This window comes from Bubalus bubalis, chromosome 23 (genome assembly GCF_019923935.1).
Source record: "Bubalus bubalis isolate 160015118507 breed Murrah chromosome 23, NDDB_SH_1, whole genome shotgun sequence".
In the NCBI taxonomy this organism is placed as follows: Eukaryota; Metazoa; Chordata; class Mammalia; order Artiodactyla; family Bovidae; genus Bubalus; species Bubalus bubalis.
In genome coordinates, this window is record NC_059179.1 from 13,105,317 (window position 1) to 13,124,661 (window position 19,345).

The 19,345-nt window shown below is 46.9% G+C and overlaps 2 protein-coding genes and 1 pseudogene across 3 annotated transcripts in view; 1 reads left to right on the top strand and 2 right to left on the bottom strand.

The window, feature by feature from the left end:
• Nucleotides 1–948: 948 nt before the first annotated feature.
• On the bottom strand, nt 949–1,976 carry LOC123331471 (annotated as a pseudogene).
• An 11,506-nt stretch (nt 1,977–13,482) lies between these two features.
• Nucleotides 13,483–19,345, top strand: part of PCGF5 (polycomb group ring finger 5) — a 122,212-nt gene continuing 116,349 nt past the window's right edge. Inside the window, exon 1 of one of the 2 annotated variants that reach the window (XM_025273984.3) lies at nt 13,483–13,612. The gene's annotated coding sequence lies outside the window, so the exon portion shown is untranslated. The remainder of the gene's footprint in view (nt 13,613–19,345) is intronic. The other variant, XM_044935207.2, reaches the window with a different exon arrangement.
• The window catches only part of LOC123465322 (basic proline-rich protein-like), a 63,830-nt gene continuing 59,051 nt past the window's right edge, over nt 14,567–19,345 (bottom strand). Inside the window, exon 3 of the mRNA XM_045164225.1 lies at nt 14,567–14,747. Within this exon, the coding sequence (XP_045020160.1) occupies nt 14,567–14,747 (181 nt within the window). The remainder of the gene's footprint in view (nt 14,748–19,345) is intronic.

Sequence of the window (19,345 nt, forward strand, 5' to 3'; positions counted from 1 at the left end):
AGTTAAAACTGGCTTGTTTTAGGTGACAAGACATGGAAGAAATGTATTTCTGGCCTATTTGTTGCTACTGGGATCCCTTCACTGGTGATTATCAAGGGGTATCTCTGTTTGCAAACTAACTATAGACACTTTCTCTATTTATATATTGGGTTTTTTTTTAATGGAGAAAGGTAGATGTGAATTGTATTTTTTATTAGGCTATGATTACATACATCTCCTGATAGACTCCTTCCTGACAGGAAATGGCATTTGTAGGGTCTTCGGAGATGAAACAAATGTCTTTAGCTTAGTCCACTCTGTTCAGAACAAACAGCTGTGATAACCAGAGAGAAAGCTGGATATTAAACTCATTTTGTCACTGCATATTTTTTCTGGTTCATAAGTACTTGATCCTTATGGACTAAAATAGGGATGGAATTTTCCCATAAAACTGAAGGTTCTAAAAACAAGAATAACCAGAGCACTTCTGTACTTGAAAGCCATGAATATAAGATCACATAAAGCTAAATTTGAAAAATAAATGGTATTCTAAAACTCAGATTATACATTAAAGTTAAACCACAGTCTAACACATCAAAAGAAAGAATTGACAAATGCAAGCAGGATGAAAAATAGAGGATATGGTGGATAAAAATGTATCTTTCTTTTACCTGTAATTCTTCAAAGAGCATTAGTTGTATAATTTGGTTAAAGCCATGTATGTAACATATACAACAGGTGACTACATTCTTCTTCTTGCAATTGGAAAGCCAGCACTTGTGATTCCACTTCTCCATATGAGTCTAGTATTATTACCTGATACAAAGCCTCCAGCCTGTGAACAGTTTGGGAAATCATCACCAAAATCAATGATCCTCCCTGTTCTGTTCAATGTGAGTTCTGGACTGTTTGCTTCTTATCTACCTGTATTCATCTGAAGGCTTCTGGCTTACAGGAGACTCCACGCCACTACTCATGGTAGTGTTCACTCCAGTGGGCACCTCGTTTCTCAGCCACAAGTTGAATAAATTGGGAGTGGCTGGCATAAAGCTTGAGTTTATCATTGATATCCACCCATCTCACTTTCTCGGCATCATCGCCAGCTTCCAGGGGCAGAAGATCCATGACCTCCCTTGTTTCATCATGATAGTTCACAGCCTCTGTCTCCATCCATGCGTTATCTGTGTTCCAGGGATCATCAACGTAGCCTCTGTAGACCACAAAGTGTTCCTGGCTGAATAGTTTGTGCAATTGTTTCTCCAGCTCCTGTGTGTCTGCTCTGGACTTCTGTAAGGAGTTCATGGCTTCCTCACCAAATTCTCTCTTCAGTACAGTGCTAGTCTTCTCTCCTGGATCCACCATTCCCCCTGGGATGGCCCATTCCCCACAGTCCTTCCTTTTGATAGCTACAAACTGTAGGATGTTTCGCCCAGAAACAGGATGGGTTACTTTATTTCCCTTGCTGTCCTTTTTCCACCAGGTTAAGATGGGATCTGCAGCATGATTGGGGCCCCAGCGCCCCCAAAGCCCTCAACCAACCAGGCCTGTCCCAGCTGCAGGATTTCTAGGTCTACCATGTTCAACCTCATACCAACTGTTCTGGCTCCTTCTCTCAACAGGCCCATCCTTTTCGTTAAATTTGGGAGAGAAGTTTCACCCCAAAGAGGGTCTGCCCACCTTGGTCCCGCCAAGACTGAACCAGAAGTGTACTTGCCAAGCTTGTACTCTGGCCACTCAACCAGCCAGCTCACCTTCTCGTTGGAAACCTGGCTTCGCTCCACTTGAGAGCCTGGATATGGTGACGGCCGGGCCTTCTTGTGGGGCTTCTCAGCAGCGCTGTTTGGAACTGACATGATGAAATTCGGAGGAAACCCGTGTGAGGAAAATGGGCTCCAGCCGCCTGAGATGGGGCAGCTTCTGGGTCTGACTGCCGCAGAGGCCAAGGCCACAGAGAGAAACGCTGGGGCTAAAGCCTTTGCCAGGCAGTGTCCAGCCATCAACCGCCGGCAGGCTGCGAGAATTTCGGTTGCTCTCAGGTGGGGCGTCAGAATCCTTGCTGGTGGGGGTAGGGTTGCGCGGGTGTGGGGGGTGGCTCTCCCGCGGAACAGAGCCATTGGGAATGGGAGCCATGGGGATGGGGGATGGGAGTCCTGGGGGATGGGAGCCCTGGAGGAGGCTCACCACAAGCCACGCCCAGCGCTCCCTGGGGAGCACAGCGTTTGCATTTTACATTGAAAGATTTCAGTGTCCGGAAAGGATTCCAAACGGTTGAGAAAGAACGTGAAAGTCGCTCAGTCGTGTCCGACTCTTTGCAACACCATGAACTACACGTGTAGTCCATGGACTTCTCCAGGCCAGAATAGTAGAGTGGGTAGCCTTTCCCTTCTCCAGGGGAGCTTCCCAACCCAGGGATCGAACCCAGGTCTTCCTCATTGCAGGCGGATCCTTTACCAGCTGAGCCACAGGGGAAGTCCACCAATACTGGAGTGGGTAGCCTATCCTTTCACCAGGGCATCTTCCCAACCAAGGAATTCAACCAGGGTCAAACACCACCAACAAAATCAGCACACAATAACTTGCTTCGCATGGTATTAGGCTTAAGGGTAGATTTATTAAATAGTTCACCAAGTGTAGGACCGGTGTCTGGGAAAAAGCAGAATGAATGCGTTGGAGGCTGTGGGGCACAAAACTTGTATGGGATGCTGGAAAGCCTGGCAAGGGTGCCCTGGAAGGGGAAAGCTCTCTTGATGCACCCTGCATGGTCTGGTGAGAAATTCATGAGATGCAATGCCTGCAATGTGGGGGCAGCGGGGGAGGGGGTTGGGGGTGGGGGAAGAAGGTTCCAAATCTCAGGCCCACCTCACTAGCTGAATGGCTTAGGCCAGTTGCATAAGCTTTATATCCAAAGGAGGAATGGCTATAGCATGCCAGGAGCTGTCAGACAGAAGACTGTACTGAGGTCTGGACCATGTGGTATCTGCTCTTAAAGGATTCTGGTTGAAAAGACAGCATATATATTTAAAAATAGAAGTAACACAGGAAACTCAAACAGGGGCTCTGTCTCAACCTAGAGGAGTGGAATGGGGAGGGAGATGGGAGGGAGGTTCAAAAGGGAGGGGATATATGTATACCTATGGCTGATTGATGCTGAGGTTTGACAGAAAACAACAAAATTCTATAAAGCATTTATCCTTCAAAAAAAAAAAAAAAAGTAACATGGGAAGGGCAGTGCAGAGTAATCCTTAAGAGTTGAACACAATCAGGTTCAAATCTCAGCATTGCCTCCTTACCTGGGATCTTCTTGGGAAAAGTAACTTAAGTTACATGAGCTGACTTCAGTTTCCTCAAGCGTAAGATGGAAAAAGAATCTGCCTCATAGAATTTTGGTGACAGGTAGGCTGTTACATGTAAAGCTGTTAGCACAATAAGTGGCCTATCATACATACTCAAAAATGCTGGCTGTCATTCCTATAGCTATCATTGACTTTTTGACCCTGCACCTTGAAAACTGTAGATTACAACAGGACAGTTGAAACGATCTTGAAAATTGAGCGGCTCACATATGAATTTAGAGTTAAATAAGCTGCGATTCTCTGCCTGGAGAAATTCAGGCTGAAAAATAACAGTGTCTAGGTCCTGAAATGATATGAAAAGCAGCAGCACAGGCTAAGTCATTATATCTAAGATAACAAACCCTCAGGAAGGGTATCCGAATGTCTGCAACAGTTTTAGAACAAATGGAGCACTGTATTAGAGTTAATTGAAACCCAAAGGATATTTAAGATTTCCCAAGGTTTGTTCCATGTTACATCACCCCCCATGAGAAAGATGTTCGAGGAATAAATGAGTTGACAGTCAAATATGTCTGGGAAATTCTACATATTTTACTGTCCTCCTTTAGGAATTTAGGATTCACAGAGTGCTTTAAAGATCCAGTAAAAACAAGTCAACCCAACAGTTTAATTCTGTTTCATCCAGTATTTTCCGAACTACCTGACCAGAGAATGCTTCTTTTATGCAATGCTGCTGCTGCTGCTAAGTCACTTCAGTCGTGTCTGACTCTGTGCGACCCCAGAGACGGCAGCCCACCAGGCTCCCCTGTCCCTGGGATTCTCCAGGCAAGAACACTGGAGTGGGTTGTCATTTCCTTCTCCAATGCATGAAAGTGAAAAGTGAAAGTACAGTCGCTCAGTCGCATCCGACTCTTGGCGACCCCATGGACTGCAGCCTACCAGGCTCCTCTGCCCATGGGATTTTCCAGGCAAGAGTACTGGAGTGGGGTGCCATTGCCTTCTCTGTCTTTTATGCAATAGTTGGTATTATTTTGAGAACACACTTCCTCAAATTTAGAAAAGTTTCAAAATACCTATGTGTGCTTGGGGGTAGATCTCTAACCCTTTGAAGTTATCATCACTATTGAAAGGCAGCTACTGAATACCCACTCATCATATGAACTCTAAACTGAATGAGTCAGGTTTCCAAAAGTCTGGAAACCCAGAAATAGCTGGGCTATTTTCCCTAGATTGTAAGCAATCTGCCTGCAATGCAGGAGACCCACATTCAATTCCTGGGTCTGGAAGATCCCCTGAAGTAGAAAATGGCAACCCACTCCAACATTCTTGCCTGGACAGTTCCATGGACAGGGGAGCCTTGTGGGCTACAGACCAGGGGGTCGCAAAGGGTCAGACACAACTGAGCAATTCAGCACACACACACATAGAGATCAAAATGGTAAAAAAAAAAAAAAAAGAATTAAAAGCAGAGAAACATGAGACCTGGTCCTCATTCATCATCATCATTGTTGAGGATTTGCTGTGTACACTGTACAAAGTACACTAGAAAAGAAAGATGATCATTTTGGGACAGGTTCCCAGCTCTGTAACTCATGTCTTCGTTATTCTTAAAAATTATATATTTATTTATTTTGGGCTATGCTGGGTCTTTGTTGCTGGATGAGGGCTTTCTCTAGTTGTCGTGAATGGGAGCTACTCTTTGCTGCGATGCACAGGCTTTTCACTGCAGTGGCTTCTCTTGTTGAGGGGCACAGGCTCTAGGCGCACAGGCTTAAGTAGTTGGAGCACGTGGACTCAGTAGTCATGGTGTGCGGTCTCAGTACTTATAGCTTGTGGGCCCTTAAAAGAGAGTGCAGGATCCAATGGTTGCCGTGCATGGGCTTTAGTTGCTCTGCAGCATGTGGAATCTTCCCAGACAAGGGATGGAACCCATGTCCTCTGCGTTGGCAGGTGGATTCTTATCCACTGTACCGCTAGGGAAGTCCTTCATGTCTTCTTATGGCTGCATTTTTTTTCAGTCATGGAATTCCTAGTCTTTGAGCCTCCTGGAAATGTATTAGGAAAACCACTGGTATGAAAAACTAAACATTTTGGGAGAAGACACTTGTAAATTCCTTATATTATTATTTCCAGGCATCATAATCTAACTCACAAAAAATAAATGAAGTGCAAGTCTTGGGTCTGGTTCTAGCTTCCCCCATCATAGGCTGTGTAGTTGTACATCCAACACTTGGCTTCCCTGGGTCTTGATTCTTCCCTGTAAAAGGAATCACATGGCCTCTGTTATCTACAAAAGTCCTTCTGGCTTTAACATTGTATGATTCCAGGATCTATGAAAATCCCATTATTGGAAGGCCAAGGTCAAATGCTATGAATCAGAAAGACCAGGTGTTCAAATATAAACAGCCAGATGCTCAGGGGGCAGTGACACTTGAGGAAAGTAAGGGAGCAGGGAAGGTCTGGTGTTTCAACCCAATGCAGAAATTGAGTGGGCCAAAGAAGAAAGCAAGGGGCACCTGGGAAGGAACATCAAAACCAGTAATGAGGGGGTTTGTTTTGTTTGTAGCATCATCAAAGGGAAGAAGACTTAAATCAGACCATTTGATGCAAAAGGTACCCTAAGGGGAGGAAATGAAATACTATAATATAGACCAAAAGAATTATTTGCTGGGAAGCCACTGGGGAGATTCTCTTCCCTAAATTATCTTCTGAGGTGGAAAAACAAGCAGCGCTAGACAGAGAGAATGTTCTGGTCCCAACCATGAGAAAGCCCTAAAGGAACTCTAGCACCATCAGAGAACAAATCTTTGACCTGTCTCTATGAACTCTTCCTGGGCTAGAGATTGCCTGTGTGAGTTCCATTTTATCAAGAATATTACAGGGATGGGGAGGACCAGGGTGATTACAGGGCCCCAGCAGCGCAAGAATCCCTGATCATCCTTCCATCTTCTCTTTGGGAAGCAGAAATACGTGGTACCCAGCAAACTGGATTCCCACTGTGATGCTAAGGCTCAACTTCTGAAAGAAATTGGGAAGTAAGGCAAAAAAAAGGATTTCTCCTCTCTTTAAAGTAATAATACTCATAATAAAAACAACAATAAAATAACTACCATTTACTAAGTGCTTTCTATGTACCAGTCTGTGGTATACAGGTCTGTTCAGGTTTGACTGCCCGGTTCTGAATCTTGGTTCAGTCACTTCTTGGCTTGTTACTCTTTGGAAAGTTTCTGAACTCCTTTGGACCTTAGTTTTCTCATCTAGAAATAATAATGGATCTATGTTAAAGGGTCAATATGATACAATTCATTTAAAGAGCTTAGGATAATGCCTGGTCCATAGGCATTATGGACTCAGCAAATATTACCTATGACAACTATTGTTACTAATCGTTCTGCATTTATTATTTCACCTAATTCTCAAGCAAACCTATGAGTTAGGCACATGTATTGATAATATCACCACTTAACACACTGAGGACATGACCGTTCATAGAAGTTGCCTAAGGTTGCACAGCTAGTTACTAGTATAGGTTTCAGAACTGGAAAGGCTTGACAATAATAAACTTATATTTCATGGATAGTCTAAACGCATGTTGAATTTTACTTTACATGGCAAAATGTCACCATTTTATTATAACTATTAAAAAACGCGTATATATGGAATTCAGAAAGACAGTACTGATGATCGTACATGCAGGTAGCAAAGGAGACACAGATGTAAAGAGGAGACTTTTGGATTCAGTGGGAGAAGGCGAGGGTGGGATGATTTGACAGAACAGCACTGAAATGTGTACATTGCTGCTGCTGCTGCTGCTAAGTCGCTTCAGCTGTGTCCGACTCTGTGCGACCCCATAGACGGCAGCCCACCAGGCTCCCCCGTCCCTGGGATCCTCCAGGCAAGAACACTGGAGTGGGTTGCCATTTCCTTCTCCAATGCATGAAAGTGAAAAGTGAAAGTGAAGGTGCTCAGTCATGTCCGACTCTTAGTGACCCTATGGACTGCAGCCCACCAGGCTCCTCCGTCCACGGGATTTTCCAGGCAAGAGTACTGGAGTGGGGGTGCCATTGCCTTCTCTGAATGTGTACATTACCCCATGTGAAATAGATGACCAGTGCAAGTTTGATGCATGAAGCAGGGCACCCAAAGTTGGTTCTCTGGGACAACCCAGAGGGATAGGGTGGGGAGGAAAGTGGGAGGGAGGTTCAGGATGCGGGGGCATATGTACACCTGTGGCCGATTCATGTTGATGTATGGCCCAAACCATCACAATACAGTAAAGTGCGTGCATGCTAAATCACTTCAGTCGTGTCTGATTCTGTGTGACCCCACGGACTATACAGCCCACCAGGCTCCTCTCTCCACGTGATTCTCCTGGCAAGAATACTGGAGTGAGTTGCTGTGCCCTTCTCCAGGGGATCTTCCCAACCCAGGGATCGAACCTGCCTCTCTTACATCTCCTGCATTGGCAGGTGGGTTCTCCACCACTAGCGCCACCTGGGAAGCCCCATATTGTAAAGCAATTATCCTCAAATTAAATTAATTAAAAAAAAAACTTGAGTTATAATAAGATGGTTCTACTAGGTTGACTGTGTAAAAGAGGAGGAAATTGGAGAGAGACAATGAAACCATTTAACAACCTATTGTAGTAATACAGTTGTAAAAAGAAAAAACCCTGAGTCATGGGACAGCACAGACTACAAAGACAAGTCAGAGATATCCTGATGTGGAAGGGGAGGCCTGAAGAAAAAGAAGAGTCAAAAAACACCCATTTTAATCCTAAGGGGCTCAAAGGATGGTTTGACAAGTAGAAGTCAGGAAGGCAGTTGGTGATGCATGGTTTACTTTTAGACAGAGCACGGAATGATGACTGGGAATTCAAGATTCTGTCACTGACATCTCTGTGCCTCAGTTTCCTCTCCTACAAAATGAGGAGTTGATCTAGAATTAACCCTTTGGATTCCTTCCAGCTTCCCAGAGGAAGCATGCAAATGAAGTATAGGAAGTGGAGAAAGATATGAGGGCTTAAAGAGTCAGTGAGTGCACAAGGTATTGGGTCACCAGCCTGGCTTTGATATAAAAGAGGAAAATGAGACTATGATGGACATTTTTAAGATTAAAGAAAGCTGTGCCTTTTAAGAAATTACTTAGGTGGGATAATTAATATTTAATGGAGGCTATCTCCAAATTAACCTAATAAATCTAAACTAAAATGAGTAACAATCAAAGTCAAGTAGCCTTTACTTATAGGAGAGATAAGCTTCGGTTTGTATGGTGTGATATGAAGGTGTTAGGGAAGTCCAGCTGCCCCCCGGATATCGTTCTGACTCTCATAAATACTGCCTGGGTTTCTACTATTAAAAACCTTTGAATGCAGTTTGTATTATAAAATGAACATTTATTTCACATTTAGCTGTTGGCATGCTTTCTCTGGTGAATTAGTGTAGCAGGCTGACAATCAGCTAAGGACCAACCAACTGAGGAGACAAAGTTTTGGAGGAGGTGGCGGAAGGGATCCTCTCGGTGCGTGTGGCATTGCTCGCATCAGTCAGTTCAACAATGCGTGGACACCTGTTGTCTCGAGCTACATTCCAGAGATGAAAAGGTGAGTAAACTGTGGCTCATCACTTCAAGATGCTTACAGTCCAGAGAGTGGACAGCATGCAGTTCATAGAGCTGGGGAGTTTTGAAAAGTGGGACCAGGGACTCAGAAGGCAGAGGTGGAGGGACAAAAGAGATTCTCTACCATCACAATTTTGTTGAAGGATTGGACACTCAAAGTCAAGGAAGGCTTTTTCTTGATCCCAGTGAGTTCTCCTAAGGAACTACCAGAATTTAAACTGGTAGGTTTGACACTCTATAGGCTGAAGAATGACAGGTCACTCCAACTCCTTTAATTCAATGATTCTTTGGCCCTTTGAACTTTAAATTAGTAAAATCTGATGATATAAAAACTTGTCAACTGTATTGTTGACTATGAAATACATGTCCCTTGCTAATTTTCATGTCCCTCTCCTCTCCGGGAACTTGGACTGACTCCACAGTGAGATTGCTGAGCCTGGTAGAAATGCAGAGGAATGTGAGCTAGAAAGACAACTGAGAACGTCTACAGACAGCAGACTAGGGCAACACCACAGCCCCCAGATGGCATTCAGCAAGCACCCCGAGACATAACATCCAGCAATGGAGAGGATACTCAACCGCGGCTTAAAAGATTTGGCGGATCCGTTCTGGCTCTGGTATTTGCTAGTGAGTAACTATAGGAAAACATAATACTCACCTATGTTTACTTAGGACAGACTATGTGACAGATACTGTACTTTGTTTTACTTGTAAAAACATTTAATTCTTACAACAACCCACTGAGGTAGGTTCTGTCAAGTTTCCTATTTTATAACAGGAGGAACACAGATAAGTTCAAGATCATATTACCTAACATTTGTCAAAGCAGGGATTTGAATACAGGTAGTCGCGATGGCACCCCACTCCAGTACTCTTGCCTGAAAAATCCCATGAACGGAGGAGCCTGGTGGGCTGCAGTCCATGGGGTCGCTAAGAGTCGGAGACGACTGAGCGACTTCACTTTCACTTTTCACTTCCATGCATTAGAGAAGGAAATGGCAACCCACTCCAGTGTTCTTGCCTGGAGAATCCCAGGGACGGGGGAGCCTGGTGGGCTGCCGTTTATGGGGTCGCACAGAGTCGGATACGACTGAAGCGACTTAGCAGCAGCAGTCGACTCTAATGCCCATGTTTAACTACTTCAGTTACCTAAGTCTTTGAAGGCTCAGTTTGCTTAAAAATAGACGTTGGGTCAGACAATGTCTAGATTGCTTTCTGGCTTTAGAATGTTATGATTCTACTTACATGAATTATACGATATATCTGAGTGGTCTTAGAGTACTGAGTTCTAAAGACAAGTTTCTGAAATCTGACCTTATTTCATGGCCATCTCTTGTGTTTAAGTCAAGTTGGACCATATTGTTCACTGTTCCACCAAGAATGTCCTTCCTTGATCTTCATCTATTGAAATCCTGTCCAGCTTTCAAAAGCCAGCTGAAATGCAATCTTCTTCAAATACCCATTTTCCATCTTTGGAGATTTAGAGTGGAGATGTATGAAACTTGAGGATTGAGATCTAGGGAAAATATCTGTGTTATTGAAAGGGAAAGATGTAGGATAAGGAGAAAAAAGGGTGGAGGGAGACACGAAGATGAGGAAGATTAAGAGGACCATTAGCAGTTTCACTGGTGACTTGCACCACAAAACCCTTTCCTCAGATGGGCAATTATGAAACCACCAAAGTTCTATTAAGTGGTGCCCAGCAGGTAGGTGTGAGGTAAGGATTAAATGAGATAACATAGGTGAAGTAACTAGTATAGTGTCTAGAGAAGCAACAATATGATAGTTTTCAATTGCATTACCTACAGAGGAACCTGCTCATCTCCTTCAAGCAGAAGGTTGCCCTCCGCCCAGGAAGGAGTAGGGCAAGCAGAGGTGAGAAGAGGCTCAGTGGGAAATAGAGAGGTCAGGAGGAGGTTTATGGGGACACAAGGAGAAAATTAGGAGCCAGAGATAGAGAAGTAAGCGAAACCAAGGAAGCATACGGGAGTCATGGTAGAGAAGAGGACAGAAGGAGACATGGAAGCCAAAGGGCAAAGAGAAAAAGAAAGAATGAATTCTGGGGCTTGGAAAGAAAAAGTCTGTGCTGCCTGGGTCAGAACCCAGTGCCCACAGGAAGAGTCCTAGAGGTAACCAACTGAGGCACCCAAGTCCAGAGCACTCTCAGAGCCATTCACTCTTCACTGTTATGATCTGTTATTGGAGGGGTTCTGATCCTGTCCCCCACCTTCAGGGGATTTCTTCCCCTCTGTCTGCTTGGGAATCATCTCCAGCAGTAGTTATACTTCCTTCCTGGCTCCAGCTCCCACTGGACAAGCCTTTCATGGTCTTGGCAGCTTCCTCCCTTAGTCTCTCCAGCCCCAGGGGAGGAGATGCACTCAGCAATTGCTGATATCGGGGTTGCCTCACCTTCTCCTGCTTGTAATTCTAGTTCTTTCAATAGCTTTGCAATTAATGTGCATGCATGCTTACTAGCAAAGTCACTCAGTTGTGTCCAACTGTTTGCAACCCTATGGCCTATAACTCACCGGGCTCCTCTGTCCATGGGTTTCTCCAGGCAAGAATACTGGAGTTGGTCATCATGCCCTCCTCCAGGGGATCTTCTCCACCCAGGGATCAAACCCATGTCCTGTACTTCTCCTGCACTGGCAGATGGGTTCTTCACCACTAGCGCCACCTGGGAAGCCCCTTTGTAACTAATGCACTGCTTTAAAAGATTACTATTGAAGTACCTGGGGTTCCCAGGTGGGGTTAGTGGTAAAGAACCTGCCTGCCAATGCAGGAGACTGTAAGAGACACAGGTTTGATCCTTGGTCGGGAACATTCCCCTGGGGGAGGAAATGGCAACCCACTTTGGGATTCTTGCCTGGAAAATCCCATGGACAGAGGAGCCTGGTGGGCTACAGCCCATAGGGTTGAAAAGAGGCCAACATCACTGAAGTACCTGGCAATACCTGGCAAAGACTTTACTTTCACTTGGATTGGCCCTTGGAGCTCAAAGACAGCTTTCTCAGGGAAAACAGCACATCGAGTGAGAGAAAGAAATCCAGCCATTCCAAGAGTTAGGAAGCGTCAGGGGCCACTTCTCCAGTGTTTGATTGGAGAAGGACAAATCCACAGTGGCTGCCAGAGTTGAGGGAATTATCTGTAAAATGACTGGGTTTGTGGCCATTCACATCTATTCCTCCATAATTTACTGTACTCACTTTGATCACCTTGAGCCTCAGCTTAAGGAACACCTCAGTTTTATTCCTCCAAGGGTTATTATGTGCCCTGATGAGTACAGAGGTCACCTAGCCAGGTGTGGTGAGGTGGAGACACAGAGACAAATTGGGAGGACATTCTGGATTTTTGGAAGTGTTTGCTTTGTGCAAGTTAAGATTTGTGGATGGTCTATCAAGAGACCCTCCTGGCAGACTCTTTTGAGTTTTTGTTGTCCCGCAGAGTTGCAGATGCTTAATTTTTTTCTCCAGGCATCAATCTCTCCCATTCCCAGAGTGCTTCTATTAATAAAACCAGGTTCCTGTTCTTCAGAATCCACAGCCTAGTGAGGGCACAGACTGGGCACATGACTGACCCTCAAGTCAGGCTGATGGCAGCCACACAGGAGGATTCTGCACAGGGGTCAGGAGGCTGCAGAGGGGTCAGGAGGCTGCACAGGGATAGACGGTGGACGAGCTGAGAGGATGCTAGCTGGACAGGTCGAGAGGGCTATGGGTTTTCTAGCAGAACATAGAGCAGGATCAAAATCAATTGTGAAAGGGCAGGGGCATCTGAGGGTTTGTAACAAGGGTTTGGGGGGTGAGGGTTCAGCACTGGAAAAGAGGCTGCAAGGTGGAGGCCCAGCTGCAGAGGCCTCGGAGACTAAGGAAATGGGACTTGAGGCTCCAAGAGCCATCTGAGGATCTTGAGCGTCTTCTGGCAAGGTCACTTCTGGGATGGCTACTTGAATGCTGCCTGGAGGACAGATTTACAACAGAGAAACTGAAGACAGGCGAAGGAACTGCGATCTCCCAGGGACAGCTCAGACAGGAAGTCTCAGCTTGACCATCGCCAAAGGGGCATATCAACCTTTGAGCTGCTCTTCTCTCCATCAAGGGCAAGCGTCCTCCGTCTTCCATCTGTGTATGAGGGTGGGGGCGGTGGAGGGGGGAGGAATGCCCCTTCTACGCTTCTATGGCTGGATGATACGATGACTCCAGCCTCAGAAGTTTCGAATTTCTCCTTGCCAAGGTCGGGCCCCTACAGGTGGGCGCCTGTGAGCCCCGGCCCCACGTGTGGGCCCCATGCCCGGCCGCGGCCGCGGCTCGTCCCCTCCAGGCCCGGACGCCGCCGCGGGCCGGGCCGGGCCGGGCGCTCCGGGAGCTGCGCGGCGGCTGCTCGAGGAGGCCTGGCGGGCGGCGGCGAGAGGCTGTGCCCCAGTTTGTGTCCAATCAGGGAGTGCGGGCTGTGCCCCGAGCCGGGCAGCAATGCGTAAACAAACCCACGGCAACTCCTCCGCCCCCTCGGCGCGCTCGCCCCGCGCCCGCCGTCGCCGCCGCCGCCGGCTCCGCTCTCCTCGCGCCCGCCCGCCTGGCCGCCCCCCCGCCGCCCCGCCCGCACCCTGCGGCCCCGCCCCGCCCCCGCCGGCGCGGGCGCCCTCATCTACCTCCCCACGCGCGCGCGCTCGCGCACCACGCGCCCCGCGCGGCCCGCCCGGCTCGTGGCCTCCCGAGAGCAAGGTAAGGGCGATGCGCCGGGACCCGGGCGGCTACCCCGCCCGGCGCGGCCCGGGGAAGTTTCTGGCGTCGCTGTATTCCGCCGGGCTGGGGGGAGGCCCCCGAGCGGCTGGGGACCGGGACGGGCGGGAGGCGGCCGCCGGGCGCCCGGGGGTCACAAGTTGCCCAACCTGCCATCGGGGCGGGCCGGCGGGCTGCGCGGCGGGGCGGGCGTCGCGCGGAAAGGGGCTGGAGGCGCGGCGGGGCCGGGCGCAGCGCGGGCGAGGGGAGGGCCCCGAGGAACTTTCTCCTCCCCAGAGGGGCTCCAGCCAGCTCGGGCCGCGGCCCGGCTGCCCCAGCGGCCGGCTCCGCGGCTGGAGGGAGCCCGTGAAACGTGTTTGAAGAAGCTGACGCAGTTTGTGACGCTCGCGGCTTCCTGACGGGGACCGGCAGCGGCAGCGCCTTCTCCGAGGAGGGACGAGCCGAGGCGGCGCTCTGGCCCTTCCCCCGGAGCCGCGCGCTCTGGCGCCTAGTTCGGGGGCCGGGGGCTCGGGGCGCGAGCATCCAGTGGCAGCCGAGAACCGGGCCCCGGCAGCGCGCGTCGCTTCCGTTTTGATTAGCTCGGGTTATTATATAAGATGTCACGGAGAGGAAAGGGGCGAGCGGGCGGCGCGTCGGCGAGGGCGCGTCGGCCTTCCGCGAGTGGCGGGGAGGGGCGGGAGGCCGGGCGGGAGGCCGGGCGGGCGGGGACCCACCTGTGCGCCCGCCGCGCCCCCTGCGGGTGCTGCCCGCGCGCCAGCGGGCAACGGGGACTGGAAGGGGGTCGGCGGCCGGGTGGACGGACGTGCTCGGCGCTCCCCTCCCGACCCCGGGAACACTCGGGCAGCGGCCGAAACGTGCTGTTTCCTCCTCGCCGTCTGGCCTGGGTCGACACATTTCTGGCTCCGGTCGTTTGTACTTTGAAACATTTGTTTAATATTAAGGAAGCTGCGTGTGCGGCCGTACCCGTACGCCCGAAACGTGTGGCCGTGGGCTCCGGGACGGTGAATGAATCATCGCCCCGCGGACCCGGCGCCGATGATTCATGCGCGGTACACCCCGCGCGTACTCGCCGTGTGCCTCTGCCCCAGGGACCGCGGCCCTTCCGCGGCGGTGACGCCTGGAGGGCCGGGGGGAAGAGAGTGTAAAAGGGTGGGGTTTATTTTTTCCCCCTCCTCCCGCAGTTTGGGGGAACTTTAGCGGGGAGGGGTGTCAGTTTGCCCAGATTTCCCGAGGCTTGATTCCCGTTCTTAGAAGAGTTTCGAGATTCCACCTGGCTGAGTTGATGAGTCGGTGGAGAGCACTGGTTCGCTGCAGGTGTGGGTCCTCTCATTAGAATCTGCATGCTGTCAAGTGAGGTTTTGGACTCACTAGAAGGCATCCTTCTAGTAATTGCCTTTCCTTAAGTACCGCCAGGGTAATTAGCAGAAAGTTTAAAAGTTAGTGGATCTTAAAAATAAGTAGTTCCTAAATAGATGGGTTCTACTTAAAGGCTTAGGTTTAGGGCTTTTTATTTATTTATTTATTTTAAGCCAAATCCTACAAGGAACCTAGTTTACCATTAATTCAGAACTTTTGACCACTGTGACCACCCTTAAAGACTAACGACTCATTCCTACCATACCCTACGCTTTTAAGATTGAGTGAAGTTTTCTCATCATTTAGAACTTAACTCAAATGGCATTTACTCAGCAAGGCCCTCTTGATTAACTTAAGTGGCCTCTCACCCCTCACCCCAGGGACCACCCCCAGGCCTATTTTTTCTTCATAGAACTTAATCACTATCTGAAAGGATTTTCTTTGGGTGTTCTTTAAGTCCTGTCCCTCTGCACTAGAACGTAAACTATACTATGGCAGGAGTTTTCGCATGGTTTGTTACTGCTGTAACTCTAGAACCTGGAACAGTGCCTGGTATAGTAGGCACTCAGGATTTGTTGACTAGTGAATGAATAAATTCCTTTTCCCTGATTTCTTGGTGAGTCTGTCTTTGACTGTTGAACTTAACTGTAACCTTTTTGTGGGCCAGGCACTAAGATGGGACAGTTCTAACTTTTTTCTTCCAATTTTCTTTTGGTTGATTCATTTTCTCTGTGGTGTTAAATTACAGCACAAGGTGGATCTGAGCTGTATATCCTAAGATGCCGAGTATGAAGAACGATAAGGCATGTGGAGCCTTGTCAAGAGAAAGTGTAACTGTAGAGGTTAATGGATGATTAAAAATATTACCTGTGCTAGTTGAGAAGTAGAGGATATTGAAGGGAAATTGGCAAAGTCAGTTCCCACAGTATTATTTGTTTCCAGTGATATTTGAAATACTGATATTTCTATATTCCTCCCTCCCCACTGCCTGCACACCAACCTCAAATTTAGCATAGTTTGGGATGGTCCCTAGTAGGTAGCACTTAATACGGTATATTAATTTAACTGAATACAAGATTTCCGTCTCTGCAGGGGCCTCAGTTCTGTTGTTGTCAGTGCCCATAGCTTAACTCCATAGGAGAGTAGATAGAAGGAGTTATTTTAAAGTATATTTTAATTTGAATACTTTACATGGATTGTAAAGAATTAAAACTATAATATGTCAGTGATATAATGGAAGAAGGATTCGAATGTCGTGCTTCATACTACCTCCCTTCAGGAAAAACTTGAGCAAACTTTTTGATTATAAATAACAAACTTTGGAGGCATAGCTTTACATTGTAGGAATCTTCTCAGTACCCAGTTCTTCCTAATTCAATGCCAGAGAAGAGTGGGCTTCCAGCAGTTCCGTTTCCGTAGTAGTGTAATCTCAAGAGTGAGCTCAGACATAATAGAATTTTAAAGCTAAAAGGGACCTTAAAGTTGGTTGGCATAATTCATTCCTTTTTATCAGTTCCTTTACTGAGGAAACTAAGGCATAGTGGGATGATTTGCCGGGGGAGCAGGACTGGGGTTAGAATCAAGCGTCTTGACTTCTTGTTTGGAAGTCCTCGAATCAGCCAGAGCTCCCAAAGCTGGGGGTGAGTGGTTCCCGTGGTTAGTGGATTCTCTGCCTCTTACTGGTGAACTCTCAGAGTGAAATGATGTCATATTCAACTTTGTACCCTCCCCTGTGCCTTGGACATCCAGGGGGATCAACACATACTTGTTGAATGTGGTTGGACAAATGCATTTTAAGTTAAAAAGTTTATTTAAGAATTGAGAAAGCAGGAAAACGTGTATCTTTTCCAGATTAAAGATGTTTTTGACAAGAAAGTCAGGATGTTGGCAGTAATTAACCTTAGAACTTTTATGGTAATGAGGCTGTTGCTCAATTTTCATGCCTCCAAAATTTCTAGTAAGATGGCTTACAACTTGTAAGTGTATGCACTTACTTCGTTGGCGTAATTATTCACTGAAGAAACAGTAGAAGGCTGTTTCAGGACACCTGGTAAAGGTCTGGCCTTTGCCACAGTGAGGGACGTTCAAGAGGGAGGGGACATATGTATGCCTCATCTGTCCATGTTGATGTACGAAAGAAACTAACACAGTATTGTAAAACAATTATCCTCCAATTGAAAAAAAGTGGAAAAGCCTAGACTTCTCAGCCAGACAGAGTTGAGGCCGAAGCTCAGCTGTGTCCCTGACAGGCAGGGCTCTCTGTAGCAAGTTGCATAACCCTTTTGAATGTTCTCATTTCTGAATGGGGATAATACCGCCTACCTTGAAGGACTGTTGTAAGACTGGGATAATGTATGTAAATTACCTTGTGTACACTAGGCCCTTAATAAATGGAAAGTTATATTTTGACTTCTGATTTATATGACCAAGTGAACAACTTAATTTCTTAAAGCTTCAGTTTTCTCAACTCCAGAACTGGTGATTGGCCTGGGAGGAGGGGAATTAAATGATCCCTAGTTTCATGCATTGGAGAAGGAAATGGCAACCCTCCAGTGTTCTTGCCTGGAGAATCCCAGGGACGGGGGAGCCTGGTGGGCTTCCGTCTGTGGGGTCGCACAGAGTCGGACACGACTGAAGCTACTTAGCAGCAGCAGCAGCAGCAGTGTCTTCTCTAACTGTATAGTTTAAGGAACTGATAAAAGATACATAGTTCCTGGATATGTTCTAGAGTCTCCTAGTTTATAGTCTATGGGAACTTGAACAGAATTTGTATCCTCCTCTTGTGTCAAAATTGTATAAATCTTAATTATGTTGAATTGGTTCATAGTGCTTTTCAAATCTACTGTATCCTACTGCTTTTTTGCATATTCATTCTGTTTTGGAGAGTTTGATAATGAAACTCCAGTTCCAAATCTTAGTTTATCTACTTAAAAAATGTAACATATAGTGGAACTATCTGTAACTTCATTATGTGTTTTCTAAGTATCTTGTAAATGTGTAATCATACTGTCATAATTTAAAAAAGAAAAAAGAATGTATAATCTTCCTACAGTTTTAGTTGAAATTATTCATGTATCCTTGATCTAATAAGAGCAACTGCAAAAGTGGTTAATTTCTAGGCCTTCCTAAGAATTTGGTATAATTAGCTTTGATGATCTTAGCTACGTTTTCATTATTTTCTGTGCTATATGCTAGATACAAAGTTAACTTGAATATTTCAGCCTTTCATTCATCTTACTATGTATAAGGCAGTATAAGGATGTACATGAGTTAATCAGACATACGCACCCTTCCTTTGAGGGGCTTAGGAAGCATGTAGGGAGCGTAAGACACACGCATGCTAAGTCGCTTCATTCGTGTCTGGCTATTTGTGACCATATGGACTGTCGCCCTCCAGGCTCCTCTGTCCATGAGATTCTCCAGGCAAAAATACTGAGGTGGGTTACCATGCCCTCCTCCAGTGGGTCTTCCCAACCCAGGACTGAAGCTGCGTCTCTTACATCTCCTGTGTTGGCAGGCAGGTTCTTTACCACTAGTGCCACCTGGGAAGCCCATAAGATAGGTAACCACAGACTTATTACATGGAGGAACTGTTACAGAGGCACAAAGTAAATGCTTTGTGATTTTAGAGAAGGAACACACTGTTTCTAGCTGGGAAAAAATGGGGAAATTTTAATTAAGGAGTCTTGAGCAAGGCTTTAAAGAATTGGTAGAGTTTCAACTGGCAGAGATGTAGGGCTCAGCCTATACTAAGACTTGAAGGAAAGCCTATATGGGCATACCCAAGAATGGAGAGGAACGTGGTCAAGCTGGTGGGTAAGGAGCCTTGAGGCAGGAGAGTGGGACAGCAGGCTGCATGGCAGACGTAGGACCGTGTTGAGCATCTTGAACACTGGGCTAAGGAGTCTGGTTAGTACGCTGTGGATAACTGTCAACAGTAGTTTGGGGGAATGATGAGACGAAAGCTGTGCTCTATTACGTCAATTTGTATTGGAGGCGTCATGGTTAGTCCCAGTTTGAAAGCTATTAAAATAGTTCCCAGAAGAGAAGCAGTGAGAACCTATGTTAGAATCGGGGCAGTTGGGTGGGTGAGAAACTGTAGAAATAGTAAATGCATTGGGATTTGTTGTCTGATTGGATGAGGGAATTGAGGGAGGAGTCAGACTGAAGCTAAATGACTTTGGATGGTGATGGCAGAAGATGAAATCATCAAGAAGGCCACTAGCAAAGCACCTGTAAGTGCATGCAGTCAGTGAAGATGTGTCTAATTAATGGAAGTTTGGATTTGGATATGTTGATTTCCATGTGCCTATGGAACTGTCCAAGTGGATGGCAGCCGTTAAAAACAAAGATGGAATT